Source organism: Rhinolophus sinicus, chromosome 18 (genome assembly GCF_057876585.1).
Source record: "Rhinolophus sinicus isolate RSI-liver-muscle chromosome 18, RSI-T2T, whole genome shotgun sequence".
NCBI classification, from domain to species: Eukaryota; Metazoa; Chordata; class Mammalia; order Chiroptera; family Rhinolophidae; genus Rhinolophus; species Rhinolophus sinicus.
This window is the reverse complement of record NC_142518.1, coordinates 42,892,231-42,916,394: the sequence shown is the minus strand read 5'-3', so window position 1 is coordinate 42,916,394 and position 24,164 is coordinate 42,892,231. Positions and strand designations below refer to the sequence as shown.

Sequence of the window (24,164 nt, the reverse complement as noted above, 5' to 3'; positions counted from 1 at the left end):
AGTGAGCCATTGGCCACTAATATAACTGCTGTGGCTAGGCTAGCAGAAAAATGGGGGCTAGCAAGAAGATGGCGGCTGGGCTGGCAAGCGTGGATTGCAGTTAGGATTGCAGGTTGCGGACAGTGTGGATCCAGCCTCCAGTGAGAGTATAGTGCCGCCAGAGGGAATATAGTGGTATGACTCCCCTACTTATGGCTCCGTGGGTGTTCCTTTTTGGCCTCACCATGTCCTGAGTTCTTATGTGGGGAGCGGGAGCAGAAACCCTGCCTGACTCCCCGCATGACAAATGGCGCAGCGAGCAGGGTCTCCCGCATGACAAGTGGTGATAACAAGCATTCTGGAGTTCGATTTCATGAATTCAAATTTCACCTATGAAGTGTGACCTTTGGAAACTTTTCAACATCTGTAATCTTCAATTACTTCATCTACATAATGGAATTAATAATACTATTTATCTCTAGGGGTTTTGTGAGGATTGAATGAATTATAGAATTATACATACTATACAAGTGTGTCGTGCCGGGAGTCCGGCGGGGGTCTCTGCTCCCGCTCCCCACATAAGAACGCAGGATACGGTGAGGCCAAAAAGGAACACCCATGGAGCCATAGGTAGGGGAGTCATACCACTATATTCTCTCTGGCGGCACTATACTCACTGGAGGCTGGATCCACACTGTCCGCAAACCGCCATCCGCGCTTGCCAGCCCAGCCGCCATCTTCTTGCCAGCCCCCATGTTTCCTCTCTTCTCTCGCGTAGCCACAGCAGTTATATTGTGGCCAATGGCTCACTGGTTACAGCTGACGGCCAACTAGCCACAGCTGATGGCCATGCAATCACAGTTGGCCATTTACTACCTGAGCCAGCACCTGTCTATGTGAGGCCGAGAGCCTGGAAACTACTTTCTGAGGCTCTGCCCCCACAAGTGTTTGCCAACATTATTATTATTTTGTGGAATTTGAGTTAAAATTGACTGCTGAGATTGAGGAGATGGGGCTTTAGTATAGTGAAAATTTGGAATTGTCACCAAGGGGGGAACAGAATAGGTAGTTATAAAGAACAAGTTAAAAGAAAAATGTCAGGCAGCACTGAGGACAGAGCTGAGACTATAAATTATGAATTTGAAGAGGTAGCAATACGCAGGGTAATTTTCTCCGGCTGTGTTCAGCAATCCCTGCTCTAATATCAGGGGAGGCAAATTGTAAGATAGATTTAAGGAGGGCAGTGGTACTCAAACTTTAGTGAACATGAGAATCACCTGGAAAGCTTATTAAACCATAGTGACTGAGCCTTCTCCCAGAATCGCTGATTCTGACCCTGCTCGTCCAGGAACTACATTTTGAGGACCACTGATTTAGGGGAAGGTATCATAAATGGGGGGTGAATTGGTGGAAGAGATGCAGTATGTGGAACAGAGTAAGTAAAAGGATATGAGAGTTGAAGATATTAGTAAAAGAATTGTTTAACTGCTGACCAAGGTGATGGGGGCATTCAGGCTATATAGGGAAAAGTGTAGTATCAGGATAAAAGAAGATGGAGAAGGGTAAGGATCTTTGCAAGTTCATAACCATTACCTCACATTGTGACTCCACATGCTTTTGTTTGTTTACTGATATATTGTTTCCCACCTCTACTAGATTCCAAGAGGACAGGAATCATGTTGTTTTTGTTCACTTCTTTATCCCAAACACCCAGTGCATAATATATGTTCAGTAAAGTTTGTTGTATGTATGAGTGACAAAAGTGGATGCTTTCCCTATGACTCTGTTTGCCTAAGCCCTTCTCATTCCTTGAGATTCAAGCCAAGCCTCAAATTTCCTATAATACCTTCTCTAGTGATCAGCACCTCTGAAATCTTGTAGTTGCTTTTTATTAATCCTACAGTAACACTGATTTTTTTTGGGGGGTGTATAACTGTATGAATTCTAACAAATGTATAAATTAGTGTAACCACTACCATAATTAGGAATTAGAACAGTTACATTCTCCTCTGCCATCCCTGACAACCACTGATCTGTTCATCTCCATAGTTTTTGTCTTTTTTATTTTATATGTGTGTGTATATATATATGTAACATTTTGTTTAACCATTCACAGTTAAAGGACATTTGGGTTATATCTAGTTATGGCTTTTATGAATAAAACTTCTATGAGTATCTGTGTACAAACATCTGTGTGAACATAGTTCTCATTTCTCTATGACAGATACGTATGCTGAGCCACACAATAAGGGATATTTAACTTTATAAGGAACTGTCAACTTGTTTCCTAGAGTTTCTATGCTATTTTACATTCCCACCAGCAATGTATGAGTGATCCAGTTGTTCTGCATTGTAGTTGGTATTTTGTGTTATTGCTATTTTCTTTTATTTTAGCAATTCTGATAGACAGGTGGTAACATGTCAGTGTAGTTTTAATTCTCATTTTTCAAATAATTTAATACCTTTTATGTGCATGTTTGTCATTCTTGTATCCTCTTTACTAAATTGTCTTCTCAAATTTTTCCCATTTTAATTGGATTTTTGTTTACATATTACTGAGTTTTGCGAGTCTTTATGCATTTTGGATACAAAGGTGAAAGCTTGGATACTATGGTCAGAACAGGCCTCTGTGAGGAAGTAATATTTACACTGATACTTGAAGGATACATAGGAACCAGCCATATTCACAAGATTTCAAAAAAGCTTGAACCATAAATAAAAATACCTGGAGACAGGAATGATTCGGTGTGTTTGAGGAATAAGGAGGAGACAGTACAGCTGCAGCATACTGAGCAGGATGGAAAAGAGTAGGAAATGAATTTGGAGAGATAAACAAGAATCAGAGAGCTCATGTAGAGCTTTTCAATTCATGGTAAGGAGTTTTTATTTTATTCTAATTGCAATGGGAAGCTGTTGCAGGGATATAGCATGGTCTACCTCATATTTTTTTTAAATTACATTTTTTTATTTGGAGCATGTATTATGAAAAGAACCAGTTAGGTGGCCGTTGTAGTTGCCTAGGTGACAGGATAATGGCATAAACTAGGGTAGTAGCAGTGGAGATCAATAGAAGTAAATGAATATGGAATATAGTTTTCAAGTAGATCCCTCAGAACTTGTTGGTGGATATTAGATATGAGGGGAGTGAGAAGAATCAAAGATAACTCCTTTTTTTAAATAAAATTAAATTTAAAAAAAAGAAAAAAAGAAAAGCCATTCAAAAGAGGCAAATAAAATTCAAAAAGAAAAAAAAATAACTCCTGATTTTAGGCTTTAACAACTGGTGGTCCTATTTACTAAGATAGGACAGACTAGGGGAGGAGTAGATTTGGGGGAGAATTCAAAGATACATTTTGGATATGCTGAGTTTGAGATGAAAATTAGACAAATGGAAGTATCATGTAGGCAGTTGAATAAAGGAGTCTAGCATTCAGTGTAAAGTTTGGAGAGAAGTTTAGGTAAAGAGAATAACATAATCAAAAGCACAGAGGTATGAAATTATGGGGTATGCTCAGCAGTGAGTAAGTAATTAAGTTTGGCCAGTGTATATTTTGCAGAAGTAGGGAGAGTAAGAGAAAAGAATGAAAAGGTAGGCCAGGGCTGAATTACGGAAGGCTTAGATGCTTGCCTGAAGAGTTTGGAATTTATTCTTTGGATATGAGGGAGCCATTAAAAGTTTTTGAACAGAGGAATGATATGAACAAAGAGAGGGTTTGGAAAGATTAATATCACATAGCAAAAACAATTTTTAAAAAGAGCAGCAAAGTTGGAGAATTAACACCGATTTCTTTTGTTTCACACTTACCAATTTCAAAACTTACTACAAAGCTACAGCAATCAAAACTGTGTGGTACTGGAATAAAGAGATATATCTCAGTGGAATAAAATTGACAGTTCAGCAATAAACACTCACATTCATGGTAGGGGTGGGGTCATCTGAGAGGAGCAACTGGTGTGTTTGTGGCTTTGTTCTCCCCCCAGTAATGGCGACTGCCACACCTCAGCTGCCTCACCTGTGTATCTCCACCTTTGTCACTGGGATTAGCCACAGTGTGCATCTGCTGCTCAGGAACTGTCTCTCTAGTTCTCAGAGATGTAGATATTCTGTTTGTAACCTGACAATCTTAGCTGCAGTTTCTTTTTGGGTCCTATGCTAACTCTGGGAGGGTCCAGGGAGGCGAACTCTGGGAGAGTGCAGGGAGGCGGCCATGCTCTGTGGTTTTGTTTTCTGCTTGGCATTGACTGCTACTAGAATACAGCTGTTGCACTTCTGTGTTCCGTGTCTGCCCAGAGGCCTCTGCCCATCACTGAGTTCAGCCATATTATATGCTGGTCATTCAGGCAGGAATGCTGGGTGCCACAAAGAGTGCACCTGTAGCCTGAATCCTCCCCTCTCCCACAACTGGCAGTGAGCACTGGTTTGTGTCCACAGCACCTGTCTCTGCTCTTCTCCTTTCCCTCCTCCCCTGTTTGCTCTGATCATCCACCTTCAGTTGTTTTGATGCGTAGGTCTCTCAGACATGTTTGGGTGTTGCACAGGGAATCCTTAGTTGAATTATAGCTGTTAAACTTGTTGTAACTTCAAGGGGAGAGCTCATGGGGACCCCTTACACCACCATGCTTTGGACATCACCAAATTGTGTTTTAGTTTTTGTTTGTCTTGAGATACTTTTAAAATTCTCTTTTGATTTCCTCTTTGACTCGATGGCTGTTCGAGAGAATGTACAGTTTTCACATATTTTTGAATATCCATTTTTCTTGCTGTTATGGATTTTTAGTTGTATTTCATTGTGTAAAAATATTAATAATATACTTGGAATTATTTAGACCTTAAATTTATTAAGACTTGTTATGTGACTTAACATGTAATTTATCTTGAAGAATGTTCTGTGTGCACTTGAAAAAAATGTATGTTATTCTGATGCTGTGTGCCAAGTTTCTGTATATGTCTGTTAGGTCCATTTGGGTATAGCATTTTTCAAGTCAGGCATTTGTTGAGTTTCCATCTGAATGTGCTATTATTTTAAGTGGGATATCGAAGTGCCATACTATTATTGTACTGCTGTGAGTTTATGTCTTCAGATCTGTCAGTATTTGCTTTATATACATAGGTACTCTGATGTTGGGTATGTACTTATTTATCATTGTTAAATCTTCTTATTGAATTGACCATTTTATTGTGGCGGCTGGCCCGTCACACTTGGGGCAGAAACCGAGCCAGTCTGCAAGGTTCAGGGTTGCAAGAAACCATGGCTCCCCACATTTTATCATTATAGAATAACATTCTTTACTTCTAGAGACAGTTTTAGACTTAAAATCTTTTTTATATGATATAAGTATAGGCACTCCTGCTTTCTTTTAGTTACAATTTGTGTGAAATATAATTTTCCCATCCCTTCAGTTTCAGCTTATGTGTGTCTGTAAATCTAATATGAGTGTCTTGTAGACAGCATATAATTGAATATAGTTTTTTATTTATCCAGTAAGCTATCTATTCTTGTTGATTGATAAGTTTAATCTATTTATATTTAAGGTAATTATTGAATTTTGAGAACCTACTATAGCGATTTTGTTAATTGTTTTTGCCTGTTTTTCAGTTGGTCAATCTCTTCCTCTCTTGCTATCTTCCTTTATTATTTGATGATTTCTTGTAGTGATTTGCTTTGGTTCTTCTCTGTTTATCTTTTGTGCATTTATTATTGATTTTTTTCTTTGTGGCTATTTTATACATAACATATTTGTAGTTATAATCTTCTACTTTAAGTTGATAACAACTTAAATTTATTTGCATACAAAACAGTACACTTTTGCACTCCTCTATTCCACACTTTGTTTTTCTGTTGTCAATGTTTACTTCTTTTCATGTTGTGCATCCATTAACAAATTTTTATCTTTTAACATTTTATTAGGGTTAAAAGTAATGTATACACCATTATTACAGTAGCATATTATTTTATATATGTCTATATACTTTCTTATGCTTTAGTGTTGCTGTTTAGCATGTTTCCATTTCAATTTGAATAACTTCCTTAAGCATTTTTTATAAGGCATATCTAGTAATGTTGAATTTCCTTAGTTGTTTGTCTTATAAAAATGTTATCTCTTCTCCTTCATTTTTTAAAGTATAATTTTGCCAGGTATATATATTATCCCACTCTCTTTGACCAACAAGTTTTCTGCTGAGTAATCTGCTGATAGTCTTAAGGTTTTCTTATATGTGAGAAGTCACTTTTTCCTTACTGCTTTCAATACTCTCTCTGTGTACTTGACTTTTGGAAATTTGATTATAATATGTCTAGGTGTAGTCTGCTTTGGGATAATCCTGTTTGGGAAATGTTGCGCTTCATGAATTTGTATGTCTGTTCCACTTTTATCATTTGGGAATTTTCAGCCATTATTTTTTAAATAAGCTTTCAGCTCTGTTTTCTCTCTCTCTTTTTCTCCTTCTTCTTGTTCCCCTTCCTCCTCCTCCTTCTTTTCTTTTCCTCCTCCTCCTTCTTCTCCTTCTTCTTCTTCTATAACTCCCATGATGCATATATTGATTGCTTTTATGATATCATGTAAATCCCATAGGCTTTCTTCACTCTGTAATTTGTTCTGCTTTTTTCTTCTGTGACTGGATAATTTCAAATGAATTGTATTCAAGGTCACAGATTCTCTCTTTTGTTTGATCAAGTCTGCTTTTGAAGCTCTGCATTGTATTTTCCATTTCGTTAATTATGATTTTAAGCTTCAGAAATTCTGTTTTGTTCTTTTTCTATTATTTCTATCTTTTTGTCGAACTTTTCATTTTGTTCACGTATTGTTATCCTGATTTCATCGGGTTGTCTGTGTTCTCTTGTAACACACTGAACTATGTTAGAACAACTATTTTGAATTATTTGTCATGCAATTTGTAGATCTCCATTGCTTTGGGATTGGTATTTAAAAATTATAGTTTTCCTTTGATGGTGTCATGTTTCCTTAATTATTCATGTTTGTTATAGCCTTGCATTGATGTCTCCACTTTTGAAGGATTAGACACCTTTTCCAGGCTTTGTAGACTGGCTTCCATGGGGAAAGACCTTCACCTATGATTGGGTGTAAGGGTGCCAGCTGGGTGGGGGAAGAGCAGCTTTGGCCCTGTAGGTGTTCAGCATTGATTTTTGGCTCTAGGGAGGGCACAGTGGTATAGTCTCCATGTACCTCCATCAGCTGAGGTCAGTGTCAATGAATACTGTAGTGGTCCTCAGTGTCCACGTCTGAAGGTGTCCACAGTGGCTATTGGAGTCCTCAGTGGTGAAGGCTACTTGGAGTCTCCTGTTCACTTTTCCCCCATGGGGCAGAGTCATGGCTGAGGATATTCCTCTTGGCACCATGTCTAATATGTGGGTGCACATGCAGCAGCTCTGGTTAACATGTAGGATGCACATAAAATATCAGTGGCTCCAGAATTCTGTGGTGTGGGCCCACTCACTGTTTCAGTGGTGCTAATGTCTTGAGGGAGGGACAGCACTTGTTGGGGGAGAGGTGCCAAGTTGCAGCTAATTCTGATGGGGAGGGAGCAACAGTGGCTCTTTCTGGATAGGGGAGCTAGATCAGAACTGGCTCTTGTTTGGGGGGCTGAGTATCACCACCTCCTTGTGCATGGGGGTTCAGTGCAGCAGTGGCTCCTTCACTGGGGGAACAGAGGAGTGGTGGCCCCTTGTAGGGGAGGGCATCAGCAGCTCCTTCTTGGGGAGGTTGGGATGTTGATAACTTCTTCTGGGGGAAAAGTGTCAATGGCTCTCTTGTTGGGGAATGGAAGCAGTTCCTTCTCAGGTGTGTGTGGAACAGTCACAGCTCCTTCTGGGGAAGGACAGAACATCAATGGCTCCTTCTTCTGGAAAATGCAGCATTGATGGTTCCTTTTCATGAGGAGGATGTGGAGGGACAGCAATTCCTTTTTGGTAGGGTAGGCAAGGATTGGCATTGGCTCCTTCTGAAGAGGATGCAGTGATGATGGCTCCTTCTAGGGATGTAGAATGGTGGCAGCTCCTTCTCAGAGAGGGGGAGGAGGGGGCGACACAGCAGCTGTGGATCCTTAATCTGAAAGCAGAGCATGTGTGGCACCATGTGGGGAAAAGAAGATTGGCAAGTGCTCCTTGGGTAAGGTACAGGGAAGTAGCTCCTTCTTGGGGAGGGGGAAGGGCAGTGGAGAATCCTTTTTGGTGAGCAAGGTGATGGCAGCTCTTTCTTGGGGAAGGCAAAGCAGTTACAGCTTCTTCTAGGATTGGGGAAGAGTTGTGGTTGCTCCTTGTAGAGCTGGCAGAGGAGCATGGACTCCAGGCAGCTCAATCAGCTGGAGTCGGCATCAAGAAAGACTTCCTGGTGGTGAGGGCTGCTGGGATCCTCCTGCTGTCCTTTTCCCCAGTGGGGGTTCCCTCTTGGTGCCTAGCTGTGCCAGATTGAGGTGATATAGTAAGATACTTCCTACACTTTATTATATGGCCATTTTCATTTTCCTTCCTTCCTTCCTTCTTTCCATCCTTCCTTCCTTCCTTCCTTCCTTCCTTCCTTCCTTCCTTCCTTCCTTCCTTCCTTTCACTCCACTGGTTTGCTACAGGTTCCTTATTTTATTCTGGAGTGCTCTCAGAGCTATTTTTGTGGGCATATAATGATGGCTAGGGAGTGCAGGGATTTTTCTTTCTTTTTGGTGACAATGATTCTTTCTAAAATTGATTGTGTTGATGGTTATTAAGTTCTGTAAATATACTAAAGAATTGAATTATATACTTTAAATGGGTGAATTTTATGGTATGCAAATGATATCTTGATAAAGCTGTTATAAAAATTAATATGGCATCAATCAGAAGATAAATAAGAGAGGGCAAAACTTGGAGGCAGAGAAACATGTTAGGATGTTTTGTAATAATAGTCCCATTGAGAAAACAAGGGTCTATATTAGGGCAAGAATATTAGGAATTGAAAAGAAAAGAGTATAGCTGAAAATATATATTGTAGAGTTACAATCAGTAGGACTTTCCATTTGGTTGGATGATTTATGCATGAAGGTAGTAAGACTAGAAGACTAAAGTTTTAACTCTGGGTAGCTAAGATGATTTTGATGTCTTTACTACACACTGGGAGCACAGAATGAGTAACAGAATTCTGTGAAGTGAGTTCATAACAATTTTCAGTTTTTGATGTGCTGTCAGGACAATCTTCAAAAGATGCCCAAGTATCTTACTGAAAATGTCAGATTGGAGCCTAGTGAAAAGGGAAGTCTGGCTAAATATTTAAGAATCATTAAATATGTAGAATATAATTGACATCAGAAAGGTGGCTGAAAGCTTCCTTGGAGAGAGTGTGGAAAAAGAGGAAAAGGGAACTGGAGACAGAGCCTTGGGAAAACAGATCTATACAGGAGGCAGCAGCAGGAAAAGAACAAAACAGAACCAAGGAAGGGAGTACATTAAAAGCAGAGAGAACAGTAGCAGAACTGCCTTACCAGGATTAGGCCTGGACTTTTAATGATAGGGTTAGTAGAAGACAGGCTGAGGGTGTCCCAGAAAGAAGAAGAACAAAGTCACAAAAACAAAATGGAGACTGGTATGAAAGTGATGAGGAATGATCTTAAAAGTCTTAGGAATCACCCACCACATTGTCTTGGGAAGGCCTGGTAGTTGGGAGAAATTTCTGACCTCGTCCAACTGGAGATCCCTGTCACCCTTCCTAGGTGAGGTTCTCACTTACAAATGGAACATCCCAGAGAGATCTGGCCCTGGACCCAATGATTCTGCTTGTGTTTCCTGGATTTATTATTCTGCAGTAGATCCCATCAAGGTAAATATAATATTGACTTCCTGGAGGTAAGTCTAAAAAGTGAGCAGAATGATCAGCAAAAAGAACCTATTAAATAGGTGTAATAAGAAGCCCATCCCTGAAATACTAAAGCCTAGGATTTGGGGAAAATTTCTTAAATGCTTGGCTTATTTTAATAGACAGGACGAGGAATGAAGGAAATAGGTAGCACCACTTGTTTGCCCTAAGAATTTTCTTCCTTGTTTCTTCTTGGATCCTATAAGGCAATATGATGTCATTTAAAAAGCCTAGGATTGGTTGTCAAGAGATTGGGGTTCTAGTCCCAAATTTGGTTTTATCTTACCTTTGGAGTGACTTCAGACAAGTCATTCTGCTTCTGTTTTGTCATCTGGAAAATTAGTTTATCTCTCTATCCACCCATCCACAGCCAGATCTCAGCAATCATTTACTGAGTGCCTACTATACTTTTGGCATTTCACTTGGTTCTTTAGATGATACAATTGTAAGACAAAGTTCCCATCCTCAAAGAGTATGATCTAGTTGGGGAGACAGATAACTATAAACATAATGTTATTTATATATATCTATCTATCATCTATCTCTCTATTCATCTCTGTTAGCAGTTCTTTAAAACCACATAATAGTTCTATGGGGGTCTCTGAGAGTGATTACTTCTGCTTGGATAAGGGTATGAATGAGAGGGAAGCAGGAGAAAGCCTCACAGTAAATGGAAGATACATGTATTCTGAGACTTAAAAGATGAAAAGCAGTATGCCATAAGATAAGGAATATGGTAGAGGGGAGGACATTACAGGAAGGAAAAATAGCATGAGAAAGGTACTGGATTGTGAAAGTTCTTGGTGGGTTTGGAGATCAATGAGTAGTCTAGCCTAGCTAAAACATAGGTTATATAACACATCTTACCTGTGTCCCAAGATGATTGTGAGGATGAATTCAGCTAACATAGTGGAGGTGCTTATAAATATACGATATTATGATGAAGTTCTGAGGGCAGAGTGGGCTTGGATGTCAGCCTGGCTTCCCGTAGAACACTGCATGCAGGTCAACCTCATTTTTTTTACTCTCTCCCCCTTCCTCCCATTCTCAGGACATGTATAGTGGCCTGGTGGGGCCCTTGGCCATCTGCAGGAAGGGAATCCTGGAGCCCCATGGAAGACGGAGTGACATGGACCAAGAATTTGCCTTGTTGTTCTTGATCTTTGATGAGAACCAGTCATGGTATCTAGAGGAGAATGTGGCAACCCATGGACCCCAGGAGCGAGGACATGTTAATCTACAGGATGAGACTTTCTTGGAGAGTAATAAAATGCATGGTCTGTAGAAAATAATCTACCCACCTTCCATAGAAATCCCACATGGGGATATCTGATGGATCCATTACTATATGAGGGAGCATAATTCCAGAAAGGATGGGAAGGTAGAAAGTTGGAATAAGGACAAATTGGAATAAATGTCTCCAACTATTGTACATTTGTTTATATACACAAAACATATATTTGGTCCATATTAGATCAGGTACCCAGAAAATAGAAAGCTGACTCTGTAAAGTTGCTGTAATGACACCAGCACATTTTAACATATTACAGAAGGCAAGGTGGACATTCAATGTATTTAATGACCCTCAATGTATTTGGTGAGCTAGCTGCTCAGGGCTCCTCTGCTTCAAAATCCTGAGTTTAACCTTTCAATATCATTTATTTACCACTCTAGATCTGATATCTAGTTTTTCAATATAGACAGATGGACAGCTTGTCTTTTAGTCTATTTTTTAAAACAAAGTTCAAATTACAGATGGAATAATTGGAGAAGAGAGACTCAAAGAGTAGTATACTGTGTTTATATAATATACAAGGAAGAGTTTTTTGATTCTTGAATAGGTTTTGGAGGGAAATTGCACATCCAAGCCTTCCTTTGTTATAAAGATATGTGTATCTCTTCAAAAATGAGAGAAAATCTCAAATAAGAGGGAGAACTTAAATGCAGTGGAATGGATGAAATGATTTCTCACTATCCCTTCTAACATAATATTTCTTTGATCTGAAGATAAGGTGTGACTTTGATAATGACTCTAATGAAATTCAAAAGTAGTATCTCATTGTCACACAGATTCGTTATTTTCCCCTTGATGGAGATATGAGTGGTTCACACTGGAACATGATTCACAAACTTTATTAAGTGAACTATTTAGCTCCTGTCAAATCAGAGAAATAAATTTCCCAGGACAAAAAGGGAGTGAGTCCAGTTAGATCTTGCTAGTGCAGGGCTTGGGCTAATGCCCATCTCCAGATCTGATTGTTTATATGTTCATTCATCCGAAGTCTTCGGGTATTAATCCATCTACCTATTTGTCTATCAGATATTTGTTGAGCACTTTCTGAGTGCTGGCACTGGAGATAAAAAGTTAAATAATGTTGAGGTCTGGGGACAAATAAATAATACCCTTCTCTTCCCTTCCTGACTCCTGAACCAATTGAGAAAGAGAAATAGATTAAATGTGATCTTACTGAGAAGGCTAATTGGAAAACTGAGTTTAGTTCTGCAATTAAATAGGCTTGCTAATACTCCTTCTGTAATAGATAGATTTTCCACTTTGTTATTGACAAAGTGGGCAGGATCTTTACCACAATGGAATAGTAAATCTATTTGCACCCCTTTCTGTGGTCAGACTGATCCAAGAGAGAGCAGATTCAGAAAAGGCTGAGTTGTTTATGTTTATTTCCTTTTATCAAATTCATAATTTGGTGGAGGTAAATACAGAGATATGCTATAAGTGTTCTTTCCATTATTTCCCCTTGTGGTGTAAAGTAGAAATGACCTTCCCTCTATGAGAACTTGAGAAGTGACGGATTATGTCCTGGGCATAATCCTGGCAGTGTTAATTATCATGGCAATGAGTAGTTTGTGGACTTCAAAGTATAGGATATAGCCTGGGACAGGCAGATGATGAGGCCCATGCATTAATACCATGATTAATTCCAGATAAGTGACTAGTGTTTTTTGAAACATTTATTTTAGGTTCAGGTGTCTGTTGGGTGTTCTGAAGAATACAAGTGAACTATAGTGCTATAGTATATACACTCATTTCCTGGTTACTAGGAACCTAGGGTCTGATTGGGGATATGAGCTCCCACAAATTAAAAGATAGGTAAATCTAGAAGGCAATTTCTGGTGAGTTCCAGAGTGGTAAGACAGTACTGGATAAGTTCAAAGGTGGAAGGGGATGCAGAGAATGAGAGATACTAAGGGAAACTGATTAAAGATATGTTCTTGAAGGAGGTAAAAGTTTGAACTTTGAAAAGATGAATGAAAGGAGGCAGGATTTCTGGGAGGGAAAATTAAAAACATGAGGATGGACACAAAGAACATGCAAATTAGGCTATATGGGTGGTGGTGAATAAATCACCCTAATTAGAATAAGTGTGTTGGATAATGGGAGATGAGTCTGGGAAAATGTTTGGGAGCTATATTTTGAAGGATCACGTTGACTGAGCCATGGACTTAATCTTTTCGGCAGGAGGGAGCTAGTAAAGTAGTTTAAGCAGCAGAATGACATGGTCATATTTGTTATTTAGAAGACCACTCTTATAACACCAAAGTGGAAGGTAGACTGGAGGGGGACAAATGGAATAAAAATGAGAGAAGTTAGGAGACTATTGCTATCATCAGAGATGATAAGGACTAGTCTTAGGGCAGTGGCAATGGGAAGTCAAAATGAGAGATATGAGACTTTTTATTCTTTTACAGCCATTAATGGAAAGCTCTATGCCAACCTCAAGGGTCTTACCATGTACCAAGGAGAACGAGTGGCCTGGTACATGCTGGCCATGGGCCAAGATATTGACCTGCACACTGTCCACTTCCATGCAGAGAGCTTCCTCTATCGGGTGAGCTGGAAAGAGGACTGAGTCCCTTAGGGGTGATTAGAGGAGTGTTTAACAGCTATTGAGGAGGAAGGGAATAGCAAAGAACAAGATAAAAATCAGTCGTGGTGAACACATAATGTGAGATATAAATGATGTATTACAGAACTGTACACCTGAAATCTATGTAACTTTACTAACAATTGTCACCCCAATAAGCTTTAATTTAAAAAAATCAGTTAAAAGAGGAGAGGTCTTGTACATGGAGCACTGACCTGGGAATTCTAGTTTGGCTGTGTATCCCAGGGTCACTTCTCTCTAGGCTTAGCTTTCCACTCTGATATAGAAGAAACAAGTGGCTTGTTTATGGGGTAAGAATATTGAAGGAATCATTGTAACTGAGTCTCAGTCAAGGACTTGAGACACAGTGAGTAGTTATCCTAATATATGGGAATTTCAGAGGGTGTCTCAGAATCTCTGAAATTTCTTAATCCATTGTAAGAAGAGCTTGAATTCAGGAGCTACATGGAAAAACATACAGTTTTTGAAGAAGATTTAGTCTTAGAAAAGGGGACAGAATTGGAGGCATTCATATAAATATGAAGATCTAGAAGTGCTGATGAAGGTGAGGGCAAGAAAGATAAGCTAATTTGAGTTCCATTGCTAAAGTAAATATGTGGCTCCTTCCCAGGGGTCAAGGCTTAAGATGAATTACCCAGATTTCAGCCTGCTGAAAAGTGCGGAGATACTAGTTTTTAGCCCCCTAAAGGAAGTTGCAATGTCTTTTACTTTGGGACACTTTAAGAATAAGTAGTAGAAGAGAGAGTCCCCTCTACTGATTCAGTGTGTGTGTGTGTGGGGGGGGGGGTTCATAAGGAAGATGGATAAGGTGGATTCTTTAAGCTCCTCTCTGGTCTATGAATTGGTCCCATGTCCCTGATGTGGACATCCAAGCCTTTTAATTTCTATAAACTCTGAAATGCCCTTTATACCCTTCACGTCCTCTCTTCTACCCCCAATCTCTCTTGCAGAATGGAGAGAGCTACCGGGCAGACGTGGTGGATCTATTCCCGGGGACATTTGAGGTTGTGGAGATGGTGGCCAGCAACCCTGGGACATGGCTGATGCACTGCCATGTTACTGACCATGTCCATGCTGGCATGGAGACCCTCTTTACTGTCTTATCCCAAAGAGGTAAGGCCTAACTACCCAAGATGTGCCATCTTCTAGCACTTTGTCTTGCCTATAGAAACCAGATAATCCCAAGAAGTCTTTTACCTGTCCTTCTAATCCCAGAATAACCAGGACTTAAGACAGAGCATGCCCCTAGGTGTTCTCCCATGCAATATTTATCATTCTCCATTGCTTCCTTGCTCCTGCCCCCTTCTAATTTCTTTGACACCTGTTGAGCTCACTTCAGTTGAACGAGCCTGAAACTGGTTGGACTCTAGTCATTGATGCTTAGTGTAGATTTTCTTCCTTTCAAATATATTTAATTTGTATAAAGATGTATTATTTTAGAACTCATTAGAGTCACTGACTATTTCAAGGAATTTTGCTAATGAATCTGTTTATGAAAAAGAAGAAATAATTGTAACAGTCACTCCTTAATTGATTTGTCTTGTAGGGCTTATGAAAGGCAGTTCTTTATTTCCTGGAACAATACTGTCTAAAGCTAAAAATAGATATTGGCTTTCTATTACAGCTTATCCCAGACAGAGTTGCTACCAAGAGTAAAACAAGGTTTTTCCTTTTTTTTTTTTTTTTAATATGGAGAGAGAATACCTGGGCTAGTTTCTTGGACGTGGGGGATAGTTTCTTTACCAGTGAATCTTTGTTAGTCACCAAGAATGTAGATGGGTAGGCTGTGTTGGATTTTATGCTTTTGACTTATTAAAGGGTTAAGTGTCTCACTTCTTAAGCCTTTGACCTGAGTCCAGTCTACAGCATCATCCCCCTTCCAAGAAGCAATGTGAAACTTCCTGGGGCCCACAGGAATCCAGAAATATTTTTTCTCCTGTGCTTTTTAAAAAAATGTAATACTGCTTTGAAAAGTGGTGGTATTGAGATAGATATTCTGCAATTGCCAGCCATTCGCACTCTGTCAGCAAGAATAAATAGTGGTAGAATGTCTTCAGATGTTCAAACAGGCTTAGTAAACCAGGGTAGAGATTACAACTCTGCTGTTTACCCCCAGCAAGGGAAACAAATAATTGTACATCATTTCCTGTATGTTTTAAAAAGCTTTCTTTTTGGTAATCCATACTGCTAGAATGTGGTTTCCACTTACTACTCCAGTACTATTCCCCATCACCCACATAAGCACACAGAATTCTTTGTTATGTTCTGTCAGTCCTTAGAATCAAGTCAAGTGATGAATTGATGTGTCATCAAGATGCTGTAAATCTAAGATAACAGGTTGTCTCCATGTGTAATAATAGGTCATCTCAAATATGGACCATTTAATAGATAAGAGACTATCTCAATTCCTATAATCAGGGAACTTCCATGAACAATGATAGCTCATATCTATGACACCAAGCCAGCCTATAAACCTTACTTATTTGCTTTTTTGTTTGTTTATACCCCACTGTGGCCAAATTCTATATTGCTCCAACCACATACGTGTTAACAGGCCAACCAGAGGGAAGGTTGAAGAGAGACAGGGAAGACAGAACTAATTGTTGGAAGAAGGTTCCTGGTGAGGAGGCATAGGATGAAAACAAGAGCTGAAAAGAAAGATTAGACTGTAGTAAGGTCATTGCTTCTACTCAAAGAAGAGAGTCAACAGAAAATAAAAGGATCAATATATAGGTTTGGGTGTGGGGCTTACCAGAGGTAAAATATTTCTGTCTTATGATCTCTGTTTCATCTGTGATGGAGGAGCCAAAGTCATCTGAAGAGCGTGAAGGATAGGTGGTCAGGTAAGGGGCTTGAAGAAATTGGCCAAAGTTTTGAAATAACCACTCTGGGAAATGGGGGGGGGGGGAAGTTTACTCTTAGTGATGGGAAATAAATTCATTATTGCCAGCAGCATGAGAGCTTAATTAATGTTGTACACAAAAAATACTGATCTTCACAGTTGTATGATTTTTCTCCACCAACATTCAGCATACCAGACAAAATACAGGAAAATTATAGGTACTGGGATTTTTATAGATGGTTATAACACTCCTGGTAAGTCAGTAGTTGAGGTGACATACCATGGAATTTAGCCTGACCTGGAATGGAAGAAGCAATAGGATAAAGCTGGTAGGTTGGGGAGAAAATGGAAGGGTACAGGAGTTAGCAGTCTTCATGAGAGAGAAAGCAGGTGAAACGGAATAGATAGCATTAGAGCATGGAAAGGGTAGAAGGCTCTTTTTAGATTTTAGATTTCTGAGATGGAGCAGTTCTGCATAACAAGTCCTCTGTGATCATGGGAATGGTTGATAGAATTGGAGTAGATGTGAAAATTGTTGGAGTTAAGAGTTCCAGAAATTGTGAGGCTTGAGTGTTAGATGGGTCAATACTGAGGAAATGGTAAGAACTGAGGAAGAGGAAGACAGAACCAGATATGAGTGAAAAGAACCGCAAGGTAACAGTGACAAGAAGTGGTTGTGTGTTTTTTTTAGCCAAATAATATGAGCCTCAAAAAAGATAGACTTTTACAAAAAGGAGAGAAATAATAATCTTAAAGCACTATTGAGAGGCTGTAAAAGAAGCATAGTCCTCAGAGAAGAACCCATCGTCATTAAAGCAAGAAGAGGAAGAAGTATTCTGAGAAGAGGTTGAACATGTAGGGATGTAAATTTGACAAGGAGCAGGTGATTCCTGAATGGAGGGTGTAAAGAGTGGCAAAGAGAGGAATAATGGTGATAGAAGAAGTGACAATAAATATGCAAATAATGCTGTGGTATGGCTTATCTTTTGTTCTCCTAAGCCTATGCTCTTGCTCATATTTTGTGTCACTACTCAAAATCAAATTTACATACCAATATTGACTTTGACCATAAGTTATTTAATTCCAGGTACCTTCACTTTGGTTACTATACCACAGGGAAATTCCTCCAACCAATGCCAAACTCCAACAGTGAGCCTGTGGATTGATAGGAAGAATAATAGGACTAATGTCTTCTCTTTTTTTTTCTCCCCAGAACACTTAAATACTATCACCACCATCAACAACAAGGTTGGAAAAGGTAGGGTGAGTAATGAACAGAATGGGTAGTTATGTGTGGTGTGCATTTGTGGGGAGGTGCAGTATCTCTAAAATATGGTATTCACATGACTGAAACATGGGCCACAATGCTAGCAGGAAACATCCTGAGATTACTGCAAGATTTCAGAAGCCAGGAATCTAAGGTTCAGCTTCCCTCAGTAAGTTTATTCTCTCTGGTCCCCACCCCCCAGCCTCCTGAGTTGAGGAAAACAACCTCATCCCCAGTTGAAGGCTGCTATCTTAGTCTCCCACCTAGTGTGTGAGTGAGAAGAAAATTCAAGGTCTTGCTGAGTTGGACATGAAGAAGATGTAGCACAGACATGAATTCTCCATAGGGACACTGTGAAACTAGAACAAATACCATGGTGTTGGCACAAGGTATTTTTGTTTTTACATCTATGGAATACCAAATACTTGACTCTTTGGAACCAGCCATTTCTGCCCTTCAATAAAATACAGATTATTGTTCTATCTAGCCTAGATCCAAATAGTGCTTTCACTATCCACCCCATTTGTACCTGAACTGAGAAAGATTCAGAAAGCTATGAGAGCTAGAAGAGACATTGGAGGTCATCAATTTAGTCTGGAGGTTTTAAAGCTGTGTTTGGAAAATTCCTAATGATCTTCCTAAGTATCTTATAGACTGTCAACCAGGGGACTCAGTATATCCTGGAAGGGTTGGAAAGAGGTAAGGTGAGGCTGAAAGAGTGAAGCACTATGCATACATATGTATGTATTTCATTTTCTGTCAGTTCTGTAAGAACATATGTTCATCCAGTTATACATTCATTAAACAGGTGCTGAGTGTCAGGAATGCCAAAACAAGTAAGACATAGATACTACTTGCCAAGAAATTTGTTTCTAAAAATGAAACGAGACACAGAAACAATAATTGCAGTGCTGGATGCTGGATGTTGTAAAAAAGGCAAATGATAATAACAGCTATCAATTATTGTACATTTGCTATATTTCAGGTGCTATGCTAAATATTTATGAATATTAACTCACTTAAACCTCACAATAAACCTGTGAATTATGTATGGTTATTATCCACTTTTTTAAAAAAGAGGTGACTGAAGTACAGAAGTAAATAGGTCACTTGGCCCAAGCAAGTAAATTGTGGGAATAAAAACAGTACAGATATTTGAGAACACAGAATAAAAGACCATTCATTAACTGTCCAGTTGAATTGAATAAATCTTTAGAGACTTATAACATTTAAGCTGGAGAAAAATGGTGAGTAGGAAGAAAGTGTGTTCAGGCAAAGCAAACAGCATGAGGAAGTCATGGAGGCCTTAAAAAGGAACACCTATTCTGGGAAACAAAGAATGAATTGCTATAGCTGAAGAGTAGTAGATAAGACTAGAAAAGTACATTAGAGCCTGGAATGCCTGGCTTGAGTCCGAGCCTTACTCCATAGGTAAATTGGAGATCATCAAAAGCTTGCATACAAGGAACTAATACAATCAAGAATTTCACCTGAAAAGATCATAATATCAGTGTTTACCATGGCTCAAAGAGGTAAGAGACCAGACAGCACAGTGGCAGGCTATTGTCATGGTCCAATAGTCCAAGTGAGCATTGATAAGCTGGATCATTTTGTCAAACTTCTTTCTTGGAGTTTCTACTTACTGCTCTCAATTCTATACTCTGGAACCATGCAACCAAAACCAATTCTTTTGTTATTATTTTTTCTACATCATAGGCCTTTATATATTTAAGAAATATATATTTCTACTCTGATTCTTAGTTCTTTTCATAGGGAGATTGAGGCCTTAATGATTGCTAAGTACTTTCTGAGCTGTGAAATCATGTTACTCCAATTCCCTGTAACTTCTGAATCTGTTTTAATCAGCTAGTCTTTTGAGGGATAGGGACAGTTCCTCTGTTTTATTTTGGTGGACTTATTTCTCCTCTTCCAAGACTGCAAAAGGTGCCCATTTGGAGTACACTCCAGGACAAGGTGCCCATTTTCTTTTTGTTCCATTTCAGCAACAATCCCCAGAGACATTGGAGAAGGCAATGTGAGGATGCTGGGCATACAGATCCCTGTAAAGGATATCGAGATACTGGCTTCAGTCTTGATTGCCATCGGTGTCATTCTCCTGTTTGTTGCTCTTGCTCTTGGTGGTGTAGTCTGGTACCAACATCGGCAGAAAAAGCTACGGCGCAACAGAAGGTCAATCCTGGATGACAGTTTTAAGCTTCTGTCCCTCAAGAAGTAACATCTGGATCCTAGAACTGCACATCTGGAATACACTCCCAGTAGGCCGAGGACTAGAAGCTGACCCCACAGTCAAAGAGGCATGGGTAGTAGAGAGGCAGAGGAGGGAGGAAATCAAACTTGTCTGGGTATTTTTTCACTTATTTATTTACATGGAAATGGTGTACTTTCTCTTATTCTTTAGTTTATTTGCTCCCCTTGGGCACTTGGGGGTGTGTCCCCTAGCATCTTATATCACAAATTTCAACAGCTAGATTATATCACCAGTGACATTTGGAAGGTCTATAAATTCCTAGCAAACTGATCCTTTTCACAAAGTAGATGCCAAGAGTAAAACACATTAATTAGGTTTCTACTGCTTTCTATGACCTAGGCAAGTTCACTCTGAACCAAGCTTAAGTGAGCTGTGACGATAATCCACATCTGAACTAAAGACTAAGAACATGGGCATAATAGGGGAAAGGGTGGGGTGAGATTTGAAGATCCAAATTGTAGTTTGATTCTTCTTGGAAGTGAATTACTTTAGAAAAGTAGGTGGATGGTAGTTGCCATGAGCACTTGTAACCTCTGAATCCAGAAGCTCCTCAGCAAGCCATTCTCCAAGTTCCTGGCATAGTCACGCTGAAAGGAATGCTGAGTGTCTTTTCCATATTTTATGCAGAAATCCCTGTCCATTAAAGTACTTGTTAGAATACTGTAAGAGTGAACTTGGTGATTTTGATGGTTCCTGTGGCCTCTGGAAGGTTGTGACTGTGATTGAAACAAAGAGCACTCAGTGGTGGAGGAGATGGGTGGGTGTAGAATGGGTCTACTTATCCTATGTGGAGCCTGCAGGTTTGTGTTTTGGAAATTAAAACCTGTCCCAGAGGAAGTCTCAAATTCAGAGCAGTGGGTACCATCTTTTGGCCTATAGATACCAAAAGTCTTCTGAGTGCCAAGAAAAGAAAAGTTGGCAGAGGAAAATAGAAGGCTGAGATCGGGCACAAACCTGTCCATTGGGCAAGAAAAGATGCGCACAGAGCTCTTTTTGCAGTTGGGGGTATGAAAGGCCTACTTGGGGACCTCTTTATAACACAGAGTCCATCCCTGTGGTACCATAAAACAATATTCCTTTGTCATCTGCAAGTTCAAGCCTATCTGAAACCTTGGTCACAGAGCACAGACAAGATATAGAGTAGGTATGAGATAAGATGGCCCACACTGGCTATAGTATCCATATTACCATTTTACATGGCAAATGGAGAACAGAAGAGGCATCACAGACAGTTAAGATGACAACTGAACTACATAGTGCTTTATCTGATATCTGATTTAATATCTGATTGCATTTGACTCACCTTAGTTCTATCAGGGTGTTATTTTATTTTATATTTGAACAAAGGATCAGAGAGAATAAGTGATTTTATATAAGGACATTCAGGTAGAAGTTGAGCAGGAATTCAAGCCTTCATCTATTTGGCTCCAAATACCCATTCCACCCTGCTATAGCATGGAAATTTCTACTAATCTCTGTCCTTTGTGTTAGAAGATATTGACTCCAACTTTCCTGTCTTCCTGGCCAACTTGTCCCCTAGCTAGCAACCCCTTGCACATCAAATGTAGAAACCACAGGGCTGGTGTTCAGTTGCCATATAATGTTGGAGTTTTAAGGGGTAAACACAGGCCAAGGACTATCATTCATCTTGGTTTATTTGTGGTCAGTGGCTTTCTGGAGAGCTTCACTGGAAATATCAGAAATATAGCAAGGGGTGGGGGAAGGTTTAGATTGCTGGTTATAAAATCAACTGTTGGAGTATTTAAGCCATTGCACAATCAATGCACTTAACGGAAGAACTCGTTTGGCCTATTGTTAGTGTGTAAATTTTTGAAAACCCAGTGCACTCTGGGGACTCCAGTCAATAGTTATAATTTGCATGCAACTGGGAGGTTGTTAGGTTGGTCATGAATCTGAGAGAAGGAGAGGTGGTTGGGATGAGGGTACATGTCTTTGGTGTGTAATTCTGCTCTGGATTGAGGAATGTAAGCTCAAGCCCATGTATTTCAGAAAGAGATGTATTTTTTGTGTGTCTTGGGTTTGCTCCCAGTGGGGATGTAGAAGATTTTTTTGACAATTAAGTTTGACACTTCCATGCATTTAATTGCCAAAGCCAGAAATTCCTAAAGTCAACATATCAATGAGTCTTATATGTTTTACCTCCAAAATATCTTTAACTGATTCCTTTCTTTCTATCTTCATTTCTACCACCCAATTCTAAAACACCACCATTTGTTACCTGGACTAGTGTGGTAGCCTCCTGCTTACTATCCTCACATTCACTCTAGCCCCATACCATGGATTCTCCATGCGGAAAAGTGATGCTTTCAAAATATAAATTAGGCTTCCAATTCAGATTAAAGGCCACAGACACACTTCTCCATGGAGATAAATATACCCTGGAAATAATGAAAGAGGAAACAATAGAAAGACACAAAAAGACTTCTGGTCATAAAAGTGATGGCATGAAGTGAACCTCTTGAAATCTCCCCCGATATTTACAACAAATTGAACAACTATAACTCCACAAAGGACTCCCTGTGCAGCAGACAGGCAAGACTAAGAGGTGCACCACTGAAATCATTTAAAGGTGGGCAATTGGGTGAGCATGGGGAGGAGAGAAGGGGAAGTGCAGAGATGTGGGCCTCACGGGTGCAGGAGCAGGACAAAGCTCGGAATTCTGAGCTCCCTACATTCCATAGCTATTGCAGTCATGGAAGAGGGAAGAATTTGGACTGCTAGTGCTCTCCTTATGTCCAACAGTCCCGCCTGAGGGATCAGTATATAACATGGCTGAATCCAACGCTCACGGAAGAAACCTCGGAGCAAAAACTGAGAGAAGAAGGGTGAAAATGGTTTATGCCCTGACTCTCCATTAAAGGATGGAAGGTTTAGGCACAGAGCCTAGTTGACTCCTCCCTCCCCTCCCAGAGCTCACCCCACCCCCACCAGCCCAGGGCTAGAAGCAGAACGGCAGCAGTGTCAGAGCAAAAGAACAGAATATTTGCAGTTCTGAGAACTGCAGCCCAAAGCCATTTACTCACAGCCCAACTAGTTCCAGCGAAAGGGAGGAAGTCTTGGGTGCACAAGGGGCTGCGCTGGTGCTCCATTGCTCTGGGCCACCTCTCACAACCCACCAAACCCCTTTCCCCACCTATCTGGGCAGATCCTTGCAGGAGTAAACAAAGCCACTGAAACACACAGGCTCTGAAACTTTTGCAGGAAGAGCTCTGGAACTTCAGGAGCTCTCCATATACCCCCACAAAGGCATTATCCTGTGACCCAGGTGAACTGTTCACAGAGGAGAAGCCCACCTTCCAGGGAATCTCCACACTGAGTGAGAAGCCAGAACAGTGCAGAGAAAATATAACACTTCAGTGAGAGAGAGAATAAAAAGGCTGAAGTTAAAGAAAATAAAACATTCTACCAGCACCTACTGCAAAACACAAAAAAGACCTCTTCCTATCAACCTGTTGCAGAACTCACTCCTGTAGATGCATAGGAAGATACAAAATAATTCATTCATTGCCATGAATAATCAAGGTAACAAGACAGCTCAGAAACAAAATGAAAAGGCTCCAGAAAATGAACTTAAAAGACATGGAAATATGTGATTTAAATGACAGAGAATTCAAGATTGCCGTTCTTAAAAAACTCACCGAGCTACAACAAAACACAGACAAGCAGTTTAATGAACTCAGAAACACAAAGAACAAAATGAACATTTTACCAAAGAGATTGAAATTTTAAAAAAGAACAAAATTGAATAAAAGAAATGAAGAACGAAATAGCCAGCATAGGTAACAGAGATGACCAGATGGAGGAAAGAATCCGTGACATGGAAGATAGAAATCTGGAAATGACACAGATGGAAGAAGAGAGAGACTTGAGAGTTAAAAGAAATGAAAGAACTCTACAAGAACTTTCTGACTCCATCAGAAAGACGCATAAAAGAATAATGGGCATACCAGAAGTGTAAGAAAGGGAGAAGGAAACAGTATATTCTGACTAATAGTTGAGTAGGATGTCATAAGAATGGTGGCAGTGAGGTGGTCTTCTTGA

General features: G+C 39.8%; 1 protein-coding gene across 7 annotated transcripts in view; it reads left to right on the top strand.

Moving 5' to 3' along the window:
* Nucleotides 1-20,768, top strand: part of HEPH (hephaestin) — an 89,278-nt gene extending 68,510 nt beyond the window's left edge. For all 7 annotated transcript variants that reach the window (XM_088795297.1, XM_019717518.3, XM_019717521.3 and 4 more), the window contains 6 exons: nt 9,677-9,783; nt 10,871-11,096; nt 13,528-13,667; nt 14,675-14,837; nt 17,780-17,824; nt 19,837-20,768. In XM_088795297.1, coding sequence (XP_088651423.1) covers nt 9,677-9,783; nt 10,871-11,096; nt 13,528-13,667; nt 14,675-14,837; nt 17,780-17,824; nt 19,837-20,069 — 914 coding nt within the window. In that variant the 3' untranslated portion in view covers nt 20,070-20,768. The remainder of the gene's footprint in view (nt 1-9,676; nt 9,784-10,870; nt 11,097-13,527; nt 13,668-14,674; nt 14,838-17,779; nt 17,825-19,836) is intronic.
* Nucleotides 20,769-24,164: the final 3,396 nt, after the last annotated feature.